This window comes from Miniopterus natalensis, chromosome 11 (genome assembly GCF_054644295.1).
Source record: "Miniopterus natalensis isolate mMinNat1 chromosome 11, mMinNat1.hap1, whole genome shotgun sequence".
Taxonomy (NCBI): Eukaryota; Metazoa; Chordata; class Mammalia; order Chiroptera; family Miniopteridae; genus Miniopterus; species Miniopterus natalensis.
Genome location: NC_142091.1, coordinates 30,087,315 through 30,100,975, shown reverse-complemented (window position 1 = coordinate 30,100,975; position 13,661 = coordinate 30,087,315). Strand labels below are relative to the sequence as shown.

The window sequence follows — 13,661 nt, the reverse complement described above, 5'->3', positions numbered from 1 at the left end:
TTGGCCCAGCCAGTGTGGCTCAGTGGTTGAGCATCAACCTATGCACCAGATCAGGGTTTGATTCCTGATCAGGGCACATGATGGGGTTTTGAGCTCGATCCCCAGGAGGGGGCCTGCAGGGGGTGGGCAATCAATGACTCTCATCATTGATGCTTCTCTCTCTGAAATCAATAAAAAAGTATATTAAAAAAAACAAACCAGACTCAAGTTGTTTTTATCTCTTTGCTCTGCCTTCCTTCCTGGTCGTGCTGACTTTTATCTAAGGCTCTTTGAAGTTTTGAGAAGGTTGCTAGTAAACTCCAGGTGTCACTTTCAGATGTGTCAATGTACTGAGGTGATCATCCCTTCATGTGACTTTAAGACAAAGAAACCTTTCCCAGAAGCCCCCAGCAGACTTCCTCTCAGGTTTCATTGACCAGAATTGGGTTATGGGGCTGATCCTAAACCAATCACTGCAAAGGGAATGGAAAATTGTTGATGAGACTAAGCAGGGACTTCCTTTGGGGCTTCTGAGTCCCATGAAGGAGGGGTGGATTCCTGAACAAAATTGGGGTTCTGTTAACAAGGAAGAAGTGGAGCAGTGGATATTAAATAGTTAACTACCAGTATTTGTTATAGGGAAGGAAGATAAAAAGTAAACACATACTGTGAAGGAACTACATAGAAGTTAGCTTTTGCTGCATAATAAAACATCTCAAATTTATTTAGCTCATTTTGCAATACATTTTGAAAATGGGAAGTGTTAATTCTCCATTTTTTTTTTTTTTTCTTCAAGATTGGTTTGGCTATTCTTGGTCTCTTGTAATTCCTTATAAATTTTAAAATCAAGTTGTCAATTTCTGCAAAAAAGTCAGCTGGGATTCTAATAGAGATTGTATAGAATCTACAGATCAACTTAGGAAATAATGCCATCTTACCGATATTAACTCTGCTGACCCATGAACATGGGATGGTTTCCATTTATTTAGATCTTTAATTTCTTATAACGTTTTGTAGTTTTCATAGCACAAGTTTTACACTTCTTTGTTAAATTTATTTCTACATATTTTATTCTTTTACAATGGCATTGTCTTCTCAATTTCATTTTCGGATTATTCATTGCAAGTGTTTATACAGTTGAATTTTGTATATTTATCTTGTATCCTGCAACCCTGCTGAACTTCTTTATTAGTGCTAATATTTTTTTTAGTGGATTCCTTAGGATCTTCTATATACAAGATCATGTCGCAAGGAGATAGTTTTACTTCTTAATTTCCAATCTGGATACCTTTTATTTCTCTTGCCTAATTGCTTTGGCTGGAACCTCCAGTACAATGTAAAATAGAAATGGCTAGAGCAGGCATCTTTGTTTTGTTCCTGATCTTAGGAGGAAAGGATCCAGTCTTACACCATTAAGTATGATGCTAACTGTGGGATTTTTGTAGATGCTCTTTATCAGGTTAAGGAAGTCCCATTCTATTCACAGTTCATTAAATGTTTTTTGATCATGAAAAGGTATTTGTTGGATTTTTACATGATCCTTAAGAAATGACCCTCCTTCCCTATGGATGAATTAGTAAAAGATAGCTCTCTCTTCATGGATGATATAGAAAAAGATATATCCCACCTTCAAGCAGATGTTTCAGAAAAAGTCACTGCGCCTTCTGGTGGACACAGTCCCACACTGGTGTATTTGACTTGGTAAGCCAAGTGCTCCTCTCTCACCTGGGTACCATTATTCAGGGCCTAATTGTATATGATGGTCTTGCCATACAATCACTTTTTTCAGTACTTGGGGCCTCTTCTATTCAGAAATTTTTTCCAGAGATTTCATGTCAATGGGTGAGGTGTGGACGAGGGACAGATATAAAATTTAACATAGATTTTAACCCATCAATCTGTTTTCAGTCTATTGCCATACCTCTGCCTTCTGTGACCCCTGGTATCTCCAATTTCTGAGTTTCTCTGGTATTTATTCTCTTTCTGTATAGGTACCCGAGTTCGACCTTCCTCTGTTGTGTTAAGTCACTTGTGTGTGTTTTTTCTATTCAATTTCCATTGATAACTTTGAGACTTGGAGTTTTAAATATCTTCTAGCTCAAAGAAGATGGGGGTTGTGCTTCTATTTCCTGTTCTCCTTGTTTTGGAAAGGAAAAGTTACCTTAGAAGAAGAAAAGAAATATTTCTGCTCTCTTGAAATCAGAATTCAATGCCTTCATTCTAGAAGTGTGGAAACCTAATAGTCAAAATGATAAAATAAATTTCTTCATCCCTAGGCTAGTTAATGAAAGAGCTAAAACCAATTCAGCACTATAAGATTTTAGCAATGGTTAAAATAGAAATGTGAATGGGAGAATTCACTATCACATGTCTGTGTGTTATTTCAGAGAGCTCTGATTATTGAAAAGATTTTTTTCCCTTTGAAACATTTTTCTTCACTTTCATACATTGTATCTAGTCCTTCCCTCTCTAGAATACTAAACTCACTGCCTCTAATTGGTTGGCTAACCTAGAATTAGATAGTTCACCAGTAAAATGGAGAAAAAAACCTCAAATCTCACATCACAAAAACTGGGACAATTAATAAATAGCAACTGTAGTTTATAAAAAAATTTTTTCCTAGGCTAGTCAGCTCTCAATCCATCAAATAAGACTGCTGTATAAGAGAAGGAATGACTAATTTCATGTAGGTCAAGGAAAGCCTTCTGAAGGTAATATTTGAGTCAGTTGGGTGGACATGTAAGAAATTGCCAAGTGACTACTACAGATAGATAAAACAAGTTGCATAAGCAGAGAAAGGCTGAAAAGAATGTGTTGCTCAGAGAATAAAAAATATGGTTAGGGTATATAAAGGAGAAAAATAACCTGGAGCCCCTCCCAGGTTCCTCCTTCACTCTTACTACTGTTATATTCACAACACTTGTGACACCAGATGTGTGTGGGTTTTTCCCATACCAAGCAATTCTGTTACACCAGCTGGATGTTCTATAATTTAACTCAATTCTAACACTATCTACCTGGAGACAGCATAGGATGTCACAGTTTAAGGGGTCAGTCCCACGAGACTGTCCGCCACTTCAGATGCCAACTGCAAGTAGTAGGTCCCCAGGTTATCCACAACCTCTGTCCAACAGGGCTACGAATGAGAGGTTCCCATGACCTCCTCCTGCTTGAATCTGATTATTTACTAGAACAGCTTATAGAACTCAGGGAAACACTTACTTACATTTACCAGTTTATTAAAGGACACAGATGATTAGCCAGATGAAGAGATACATAGGGGCAGGTCTGGGAGGGTCCCAAGTGCAGGAGCTTCTGTCCTTTTGGAGTTGAGGTGCATTACCCTTCTGGTTCATGGATGTGTTGACCAACCAGGAGTCTCTCCAAACCCCATACAACTGGGATATTTATGGAGGCTTCCTTACATAGGCATGATCAATTAACTCCATTTCCAGCCTCTCTCCCCTCTCTGGAAAATGGCGGGGGAGGGGGGGTGCTGAAAATTTTAAGCTTCTATTCATGGCTTGGTCTTTTGGTGACCAGATTCCATCTAGGATCCATCCAGGAGACCACCCAGAGCCACCACATTAGGACAAAAGATGCTCCTAGTGGTCTTATCATTAGGAATTTACAGGAGTTTCAGGAATCCTGTGTTAGGAACAGGGACAGAGACCTATATATTTATTTCTTATTATTTCACAGAGTACAAGGTAGGTATGAAGACCTGGAAAATTAGTCAGGAAAGGTAATAATGTTAAGTGCTAATAGTTTGTTAAGCTATATTCTGGCTACTATTTCATACTTTACATGTAAAAACCTTCATAACAACCTTATGATATGGATACTATTATTACTGCATTTTACAGATGGGGAAACGGAGGCATGGAAGTATTAGGTTAACTCACCTAAGATTATACAGCTAATATATGACAGAGATGGGCTCTGAATTTAGGCAGTTTGTTCCTCATGAAATGGTCTCATCATGAATGGCCTCTTTATTCTGAAGGCTCTGGGACTTCTTAAGTGGAAGGTTGGAGACATGGGTGGAAAGATCATCTATCTTTTCATCTTTGGCTTGGCTATCTCAAAGGAGTATTTGAGATAGGATAGGTGGTCCAAGGTTACAGAGGCAGAGCGGAGGCCAGAGGCCTGTTCCAGACACTGATCCTCGTATAACCTGGGGCTGGGAGCAGACAGGCTGATGGCTAAGCTGAGACCCTCCCAGAGAGGATATCCTACCTTCCCATACAAGAGGAAAGGGAACTGAGCTCTGAAAGGGAGAATGAGAACTGATGGCAATCAGTACTTGATGCCAGTTGTTTTGCTTACTGTTTATTTCCTATGAACTTTCTCTGAAAACGCATATAAAAAATAAGACATTTTACAATAAAACTCCCATTAAGTAAGTACTGTCGAGCTCCATTTTAAGTGTTTTGTGTACATATTAATTCATTTAATGCTCACAGCAACCCGAGAAGAGAGGCACAATTATTATTATTTTAGAAATGGAGGCAATTAAAGCCCAAATATATAACTTGCTTACCGTTTTACAGCAAATAAGTAGGGGAGCTAGGCGAAGCTGGAAATAGCTACAAAAAAGGTGTCAATAAGTACAAAACAACTGGTTAAAAATTAGTACTGAGCTATTGCGTAGCACAAAGAATCCCGATTTGGATCAGAACTTGGATAAGGCTTCAGTACTTAAGTGTTGTGTAAAGACTTGGGGCTGGTCACTCTGGGCAATTTCCTCGCCAGCAAAATGCAGATAATAATGCCTACCTGACGGGGTTTTTGTAAGGATCTAGTAAAGTGATGGCTGTCAAAGCGCACCGTGAGAACCATCTCCCCTAGGCGCTGGATTCGGAAATTTGAGGTCCCGACCATGCATCCCAGCAGGTAAAAACTGCGAGCTCCCTTCCCGGAAGCCCGCGCAGAGCCCTCTGGGACTTGTAGTCTTGTACGGGCTCGGACCCGCCTTTCTCTCTTAATTGGGCGGCTGGGTGTACGCCCCGGAAGTACTTGTCAACTGAGCGGCGCGCTGGTTAGGAAGGGTGGGTCAGAGGTCGCGGGGCAGAAGGCGTTCCTTCAGCTACACAGCCGCTATGTAGCTTCGGGGCGGCGTCCTCTCGCACGTTCTGGAAGGTGCTTGGGTTCCACTGGCTTAGCAGCCCCGGGACTTCTAGTTCTCGGCTTCGGGTCCTCGCCGGCTGAGCGGATTCGCCGCCATGTTTGGCTGCTTGGTGGCTGGGAGGCTGGTGAGGATCGGGCCGCGTGGGGTCAGGCGAGGGTGGACACTCAGGACGAGGCTCCGGAAAGGGGAGGTGCTCGGGTTCGAGAAGTGCGGGGAAAACCCCTCCGGTCTACTTTCTGGCTGAGGGTGTGGAGTGGAGAGTGGGACACTGGGTGTACGTCCTGCTTCGCCCCAGCTCTTCACAGGCGGAGCCGTCACACACTTGCTGCGGTTTATCGACTGCAGTTCGTACTGGGGAACGCTCGCCTTTTTCCCCTTTCTGTCATTTTAACCTATTTGGCGCTTATTTGGCAACTCAAACTTCAACCCTCACAACTTGTGAGATGGTTATTACCATCCGATTCTTTTGCAGTTGAGGCAGTATAAGCACTCGCCTAAGCTCATAGAGCGAGTTAGATGTAAATTTGGCATTTGAATCCAGTCCGTAGCGTCCTGTTTATCAAAGATTAAGGTGCTCGGGCAGGGTTTATCTGCTGGGCCCTTTTGGAAGGTAATTGTAAGTTGGCCGATAGACACGCCTAAAACTTAGTGTGAGCCAAATCAGAGATGATTGTGGAAAGATGTGAGCAGCGAGATTCCTATTGGTCAGGAGAGATGATAACCTCGCTTGCCGGAGGATTAGGATGAAAGGAGACCCGCGCCTGAGATTGTTCAGGAATAATCTGGAAGGTGTATTTTGCTTGCCTCCTTAGAAACCATTTAGAGATTCATTTCAGACCTGCCTCCTCTCACGTGGAGTTCTTTTCCTTACCTTTTCCTCTCTGCTTTGTTAAATGTTGTAACCCCTTTGTTGAATGTTAAGTTTTTCATAATGTATTGTATTCTGTACACAATTCTAAGGAATCACAAAGATAAACTGGAGACGACTGGCCTCAGAAAGTTTTTTGTCTGTCTCTTCAATGATTGGGAGGCCTCTTTTGGTGATGGTGGTAATTGGTAATACTAGTGAGACAACTTTGGGTTGTCCCTGCTCTTGATGGGAAAAAGGAAAGGACAAACCTGGGATGAGCCCTTGGACTCGGATGAATAAGTGTCATTAATGAGTGACTGAAAAAAAAGTGTTTTCTTAAAGAGTGAAAAGGCCATATGAAATCCATGTCTCTCTTATGTCTTAAACTAATTTGGAAGGAAATTTAATTATAGAATACGTGTGTGTTTACCTAACACCACTGTAACGAATATCCAGTAGCTGTTCCTTCAAGACGATTTTTTTGGGGGGGGGGGGTGTTGACTCTTTAATTCTGGAGTGTTAGAACACGTTAATCAAAATGAAGGATGAATAGACCTAGCAACACCTCAAAACAACTACGTTATTTTCTTATTAGAAAAATTCACTTATCTAAAGTTATAAACTCAGTTTTCATTCCTTGAAAAATAAATTTTGAATAAAAGAGATAACGCCCTGGTTGGTGTGGCTCCGTTGGTTGGGTGTTGTCCTGTGCACCAAAAGGTTGCCAGTTTAGTTCCCCATCGGGGCACAAGCCTAGGTTGAGGGCTTGATCCCAGGTAGGAGGAGTGCTGGAAGCAGTGGATGGGTGTTTCTCCCTCTCCTTCTCTCTCTAAAAATAAAAAAGTTGTTTTTAAAGAATAAAATAGGTGCATTTTTTTCTTTCTTTTTTTTAAAAAATATGTTTTTATTGATTTCAGAGAGGAAGGGAGAGGGAGAGATAGAAAGATCAATGATGAGAGAATCCTTGATGGGCTATCTTCTGCTTGCTCCCTACGGGGGACTGAACCCACAACCCTGGCATGTGCCCTGACCAGGAATCCAACTGTGACCTCTTGGTTCATGGGTGGATGCTCAACCGCTGAGCCACACCTGCTGAGCTTAGGAACACTATTTCAACTTGGCTTTTTTAAACAGTCAGATCATCCTAGCCCTGGCCCCCCATAGCTCAGTTGGTTAGAATTTCCTTCTAGTACACCAAGGTTGTGGGTTCAATCTCCGGTCAGGGCACATACAAGAATCAACCAATGGGTGCATAAATAAGTGGAAAAACAGATTGATGTTTCTCTCTCAAGTCAATAAATAAAAAATTAAAATAGTCAAATCACCAACAAAAATACAAAAATGGCACTAAATAGACTGAAAAGAACACTTGTTTACAGTATGAGAGCTGAAAGGACGGTGTAGTTTTGTTCCACAGCTCAGAACATGTGCATCAGGCAACTCAAGTTTTTTGCTGCTTTGAAAGTACAAGGAATAGTGATTTTGGGGTTATAAATATATTTTAATGAGTAGGCAAACTAGCAAGTTTGGAATCTGCAAATAATGAGTGACTAAATACTTCTGAATTGCTTATCCATTTTAATTACTTGAGGTTCTTTTTTAAAAAAATTTTATTGATTGATTGATTTTAGAAAGAGGAAAGGAGAGAGAGAGAGAGAAACATCAATTTGTTGTTCCACTTATTTATTTATTTATTGGTCGATCCTTGTATGTGTGTGAGGGGGATTTAACATGCAGCCTTGGCCTACCGGGTCAATACTCTAACCAACTGAGCAACCTGTTTAGATTTTTAGTAATTAGTTTATGTGTGCCTGGAGCTAATTACCTGAGATTCTTTACCTTCAAATGAGAATATCAAGGTTTGGTGGAGTGTTTTGAACAACCTTTTATTTTTATAATATTCTGAAGCTGTAGTGATTTACTTTTGTTAGTAAAATCCTTTTAGGGGACTCCTGAAATTATTTATATGTTTAAAAGATCACATTAATTAAATCACTTTAAGGCTAAGTATTTTTGGATTCTCTATTTTTTTAAAAAATACTTTAAGTTTTCAATTACAGTTGACATACAATATTATATCAGTTTTAGGTGTATGATATAGTGATACCATATATAGTTATTACAACATTATTGACTATTCCCTTTGCTGTACTGTATATCTCATGTTTTAATAGGATTCACTATTAATATTAGTATTCTATCTGATATATTTGGTAATTCCATAATTAAAGTCTCAGATTAACCCAACGTTATACTTGGTATAATGACTGTAATTTACTATATTTGGTATTAGCTTATAGCAATACTATCAGGCAGTGATTTTCAACTGGTGTGTCACAAACATTTTTAAAACATGCGCTATCTGACTATTTTGTGAGGAGCACTGACCTCTTTTCCCTTAGATTGTCAAATAAGGACAATAGCCCCCACAACAATAGCTGTCTGGTGTGAATGAATCAAAATTATACCTTTTCTTTTTTTTTTTTTTTGGTCAGATTGGCAAAAAATAGTTTTTGGTATACTGCAGATTTTTACTAATTAGTTTATGTGTGCCATGAGATGAAAAAGGTTGAAAATCGCTGCTATAAGGGTTATAAAAACTCATCAAACTATTGAACTAAGGCGAGTTTCTTATTTTCTAGGTGCAAACAGCTGCACAGCAAGTGGCCGAAGATAAATTTGTTTTTGACTTGCCTGATTATGAAAATATCAACCATGTTGTGGTGTTCATGCTGGGAACAATCCCATTTCCTGAGGGCATGGGAGGATCTGTCTACTTTTCCTATCCTGATTCAAATGGAATGCCAGTGTGGCAACTCCTAGGATTTGTCACAAATGGGAAGCCAAGTGCCATCTTCAAAATTTCAGGTCTTAAATCTGGTAAGAGTGATATATTGAAATAGTTTCATAATTAAACTGTTTTCTTAGATTGCATAACATAGAATATGCATTTTAAAACATTTCATTATAGCCCTAGCCAGTTTTCTCAGTGGTTAGAGCGTTGGCCCTTGGACTGAAGGGTCCCGGGTTTGATTCTGGCCAAGGGCACGTACCTTGGTTGCAGGCTCAGCCCTGGTCAGGGTGTGTGCTGGATTCAAGCAATCAATGTGTCTCTCTCACATTGATGTCTCTCTCTCTCTCCCCCTCTTCCGCTCTCTCTGAAAAAGCAATGGAAAAAAATATCCTCGGGTGAGGATTAAAAAAACAAAACAAAAACACTTCATTATATTTTTCTGGTTGCTAACGTAATATATAACATTTTTTTGAAAAATTAGGTGATCTGAAACATTTGAAAAATAGCAAGCGAAAGACCTTAGCTACTCGCACTCCCATCCTCTGCTCCTGGAGAAACTATTCACTGTTGTTCTCTTTGTATGGGATTGTAAAGGGATTTTCCTGAATTAGTGGGTATTTTAATAAATAATGAGAGGAATCTTGTCATAATTTGTAATATGCACACCTGTGTTTTAAATAAACAGATAAATCAAGTACACTCATATAGGAAATAAAATGAGAGCCATTCTTTTTCTATGAAAGTGGTTGAACTCTTAGATTTGATTACCCCTTCAGTGTTCTTCTATTGGTTGTATTGGTGTTGCAGATTTTAGACCTTACGGGGACGTAATCCTTGCTTTGATGCTTTTGAGTTATTTTGTGGAGAAATGTGAGAATAAAACTAGGTACCATTTACTCCCATTGAATCTTCTGGTTACCTTGAAAATCTAGATGAAAATAGATATGGAAAATTCTTGGAATATAAATATACACTCTCTATGGATTATCTAGGGTCCAAGGGAAAAAATATATTTAGGCAACATATTTATATGTTTAACAAACATTTAGGTATTGTGGGGATTTAAAGATAATGATTAAAGTCTTGCCTGAGATAACTCCCATTCTTATAACAGAAGATAGTTCTGTAGATCAGTAATTAGAAGGTTATAAAGTAATGGCGGGTGTTTGTACGAAGTGCTGAGAGAGAATAGGAAAGAGAGCAATTAACTCTTAAGTAGGTTAGGAAAGGTTTCCTGGAGGAGGTGATATTTAACCTTTTGGGAAGATAAGTAGGAGTTTGTCAGCCCTGTGAGGCATGTTGGACATTCTTTTCTTGGTGGAGGAAATATGGATATAATGAAAATTTGAAAGCATGATGCACTCCGAATGGCACAGGCAGGGTGTATAAAGGTAGGAATAGGCAGGCATGGATCATGAAAAGCTTTATGCATCACACTGACTGACTCATTTGAATTTAATAGGTCAGCAATTTTTACCATGCTTACTTAGATCACAGACTTATTTGATAATATTATAGAAAGTATGTGTATCGTAATAGAAACACTAAAAATTTTGCAAGTACTCTGAAGCCCATGTGTCTGTCCCCATAAAAAACCCCTGCCCTGGCCCTTGTGGCTCAGTTGGTTCACTGTCATCCCTTGCACCTAAAGGTTGCTGGTTTGATTCCTGGTTGGGGCACATGCCTGGGTTATGGGCTCGATCCCCAATAGGGGGCGTGCAGGAGACTGCCAATCGATAGATCGATGTTTCTCTTTCTCTTTCCCTTCCTCTCTCTCTAAAAATCAATGACAATTTTTTAAAAAACTGCTCCTATAAGCCTGATATCCTGTAGGTATAGAGGAGCCAATGAATAATTTTGGGCAGGGGAATGATATGATCAAATTCTCTTCTTAGTCTGAGGACTGTGTGAAGAATGAACTGAAGCAGTTCAGCTCAGATTATGGACTGTTAGCTGCTGTTATTATATGTAGTTGAAATTATAAAGGAAGAAATGGGAGAGAGCAATATTTAAAGCTAAAAATAGTTTAGAATTGATGATGAATGCTAATCTCTAGATTTCAGACCCAGTACAAATCCCTAGACTACTCAGTGAGTGTTCCATGAGATAATTTTCCCTGATCCCTCAGGCAGTTGTTCTTAAAGCCTGATCCCTAATCAGCAGCAGCAGCACTGGCAGTGCCTGGGAACTTATTGAAAATGTGTATTCTTGGTAGGATCCCTGACGTACTGAATCAGAAACTGGGTGGAGTCCAGTTGTCTGTATTTAAATAAGTTTTCTAGGTGTTTGTGTTGCATGCTAAAGTTTGAGAACCACTGCCCTAGGGCACCCACTATATGTAATGAATTAATGCCTCTTTTACATATCACATGGTATTAGTTCTGAACAATCTTTGTGAGAATTAAGAAACTAGTTAATCTCAAATCACTTTTTTGTTCTCTTGGCTGTGCCTAAAAATACTAAATAGACAGTCTATAAGTAGAAGAGATACAAATAACAAATTCATTACATTCTAGTGAAATTACTGCATATTAAGTATGAAGAGAGTAATAAAGCAACCAGAGAGAAAAGACAAGTCATTTATAACCGAATAGCAATTAGTTTAGCAGATATACCAAGAGCATGAATAAAGGTCAAAAACCAATAGATTACTATCCTCAAAGTGCTGAGGAAAATAAAATAACCCTGAAAATTGTCATTTTAAAATGAAGGAGAAATAAATGTATTTTCAGATGGAGATAAGAGAGTTTACTACTCATAGACCATCACTGAAAGAATTCCTAAAGGTAATTGTACTTATGTGAGGAAATTGAACCCAGAATGTAGAAGAGGATGCAAGACACAGTGTTCGCAAAGAAACTGGTAAACGTGTAGACAAATCTGGGCAAGCTGATTTTATAAAACAACACAGTAAGTAACTTAAATGCACATAATTAAATACTGTACAGCAAATGGTGCCTGTGACAGGAGGGGTAGTGACCTGAGTTAAAGCTTTTTGAGGTTCTATTATTTAGAAAGAGTAATAGTACTGTAATTCTGTTAACATTTTAAGGAAAACTAAAATAAAAAAAGAAGGGAAAAGCATAATATATTAAAAACAAAATAAGGTGATGGAAATAATTTCAACTATACCAATTATCAAAATAAATGTAAACAGACTAGACTTACCAGAGAAAAAAACATGGAAACCGTAGGATGGGATTTTTTTTTTAAAGACAGCAAACAAATAATTATATTGCTCTTTATGAGGAATGGGTCTAAAACATTGTAATATAAGGAATAAAAAAAAAAGCTGCCATAGGTATATTAATCTTACGAACACTTAGAGTAATGCAAAAGCATTATCAAGGATTAAGGGATTTATTCACTAGGAAGGAGATAATTCACTAGGAAGATTTAAATACTTCTGGGAAAAGGTAAATGTCATGAATTTGTGTGTATATATGATGTAACTTCAACGTAAAAAATACTGGCATGCTGATAAATGGACAACCTTACTAATATTTTAATATACCTCTTGATAATTAACATATCAAGTAGATTATTAGTAAAGAATGAATATTTTAATAAAAGACTTAACAGGCTTGAGCTAATGGACATTTATAGAACTGTGCAACTGATAATTAGATTGTATAGGGTGGGGCAAAAGTAGGGTTATAGTTCATATGGAAAATAATACAATAAATTAATAAATAATAATACAAGAATAAACTCTTTTTCATGTACTGACAACTGTAAACTACTTTTGCCCCACCCTGTATACATTTTTTAAGTACACAGAACACATACGAAGTATCACCACATGTCAGATCACAAAGCACACTGCAGCAAATGGCAGTCATTACACAACCCACAATGAATGTAATTACAAATCAAAAGATAAAACATTGTGATGTTTAGAAATTTAAAAATATTTAACAGTAATTTATGGGTCATAGAAGAAATGATCATGGGAAATAAACTTCTATAGAAACCAAACCACACAAAAAACGACCACCCCATCACAAATCAAACCGTTTGAATGGAGTTAAGATAGTACTAAAGAGATTGACTTAAATACATATATGTAAAAAGAGAGATTGAAATCAGTGAATTAAGTATTTACCTTAAGCAACCCAAAGAAAGTAGAAGAAAATAATAAATGCTAAGAATAGAAATTAATAACGGAAAACAAAGAAATAACAGAGGAGCTTAATGATAGAAAAATATGACTTGAAAAGACTAATGAGCCACTGAAAATATGTATTGAGGAAAAAGAAGGCACAAATAAAGTTATTAAAAATGTAAAAATTGCCCTGGCTGGTGTGGCTCAGTTGGTTGGATGTTGACCCGAACACTGAAAGGTTGCCAGTTCGATTCCTGGTTGGGGCACATTCCCAGGGTTGCCCTCCTAGGGGGCTTGCAGGAGGCAGCTGATTTGATGTTTCACTGTAACACTGATGTTTCTCTCTCCCCCCTCCCCCTCTAAAAATCAATAAAAAATCTTTCAAAAAATACAAAAACGAGGACATGATGGAATTGGTTATTTTTCTAGAAAAATATACTAAAAGCTGACTAAACAATAAATTAAATATCCTGATTAGATATAATATCAATAAAGAAGTTAAAATCAGTAATTAAAATATACCTCTCCCTTCTACAAGCAATTATTAGGCCCAGACAGTTTTATAAAGTTCAGTTAAACATTTATGAAACAAATTGTTCTTATCTTTATAAATTGTCAGAAAAGAGGCAGAGTCATCTAGTCTATATTTTGAAGCTAATAAACCTTCATATCAAAAAGGACAAGGACAATACCAGAGAGGAAATTTGGCCTAAGTCAATTTTACTTATTTTGGATTTTTACATCTATGTACATAAAAAAGTTATAAAGTGAATTCAACAAAATATCTTATTTAAAAAAAATT

General features: G+C 38.0%; 1 protein-coding gene across 1 annotated transcript in view; it reads left to right on the top strand.

The window, feature by feature from the left end:
* Window positions 1–5,113: 5,113 nt before the first annotated feature.
* HIKESHI (heat shock protein nuclear import factor hikeshi) overlaps window positions 5,114–13,661 on the top strand; it is a 29,866-nt gene continuing 21,318 nt past the window's right edge. The window contains exons 1-2 of the mRNA XM_016206822.2: window positions 5,114–5,234; window positions 8,603–8,840. Coding sequence (XP_016062308.1) covers window positions 5,205–5,234; window positions 8,603–8,840 — 268 coding nt within the window. The 5' untranslated portion in view covers window positions 5,114–5,204. The remainder of the gene's footprint in view (window positions 5,235–8,602; window positions 8,841–13,661) is intronic.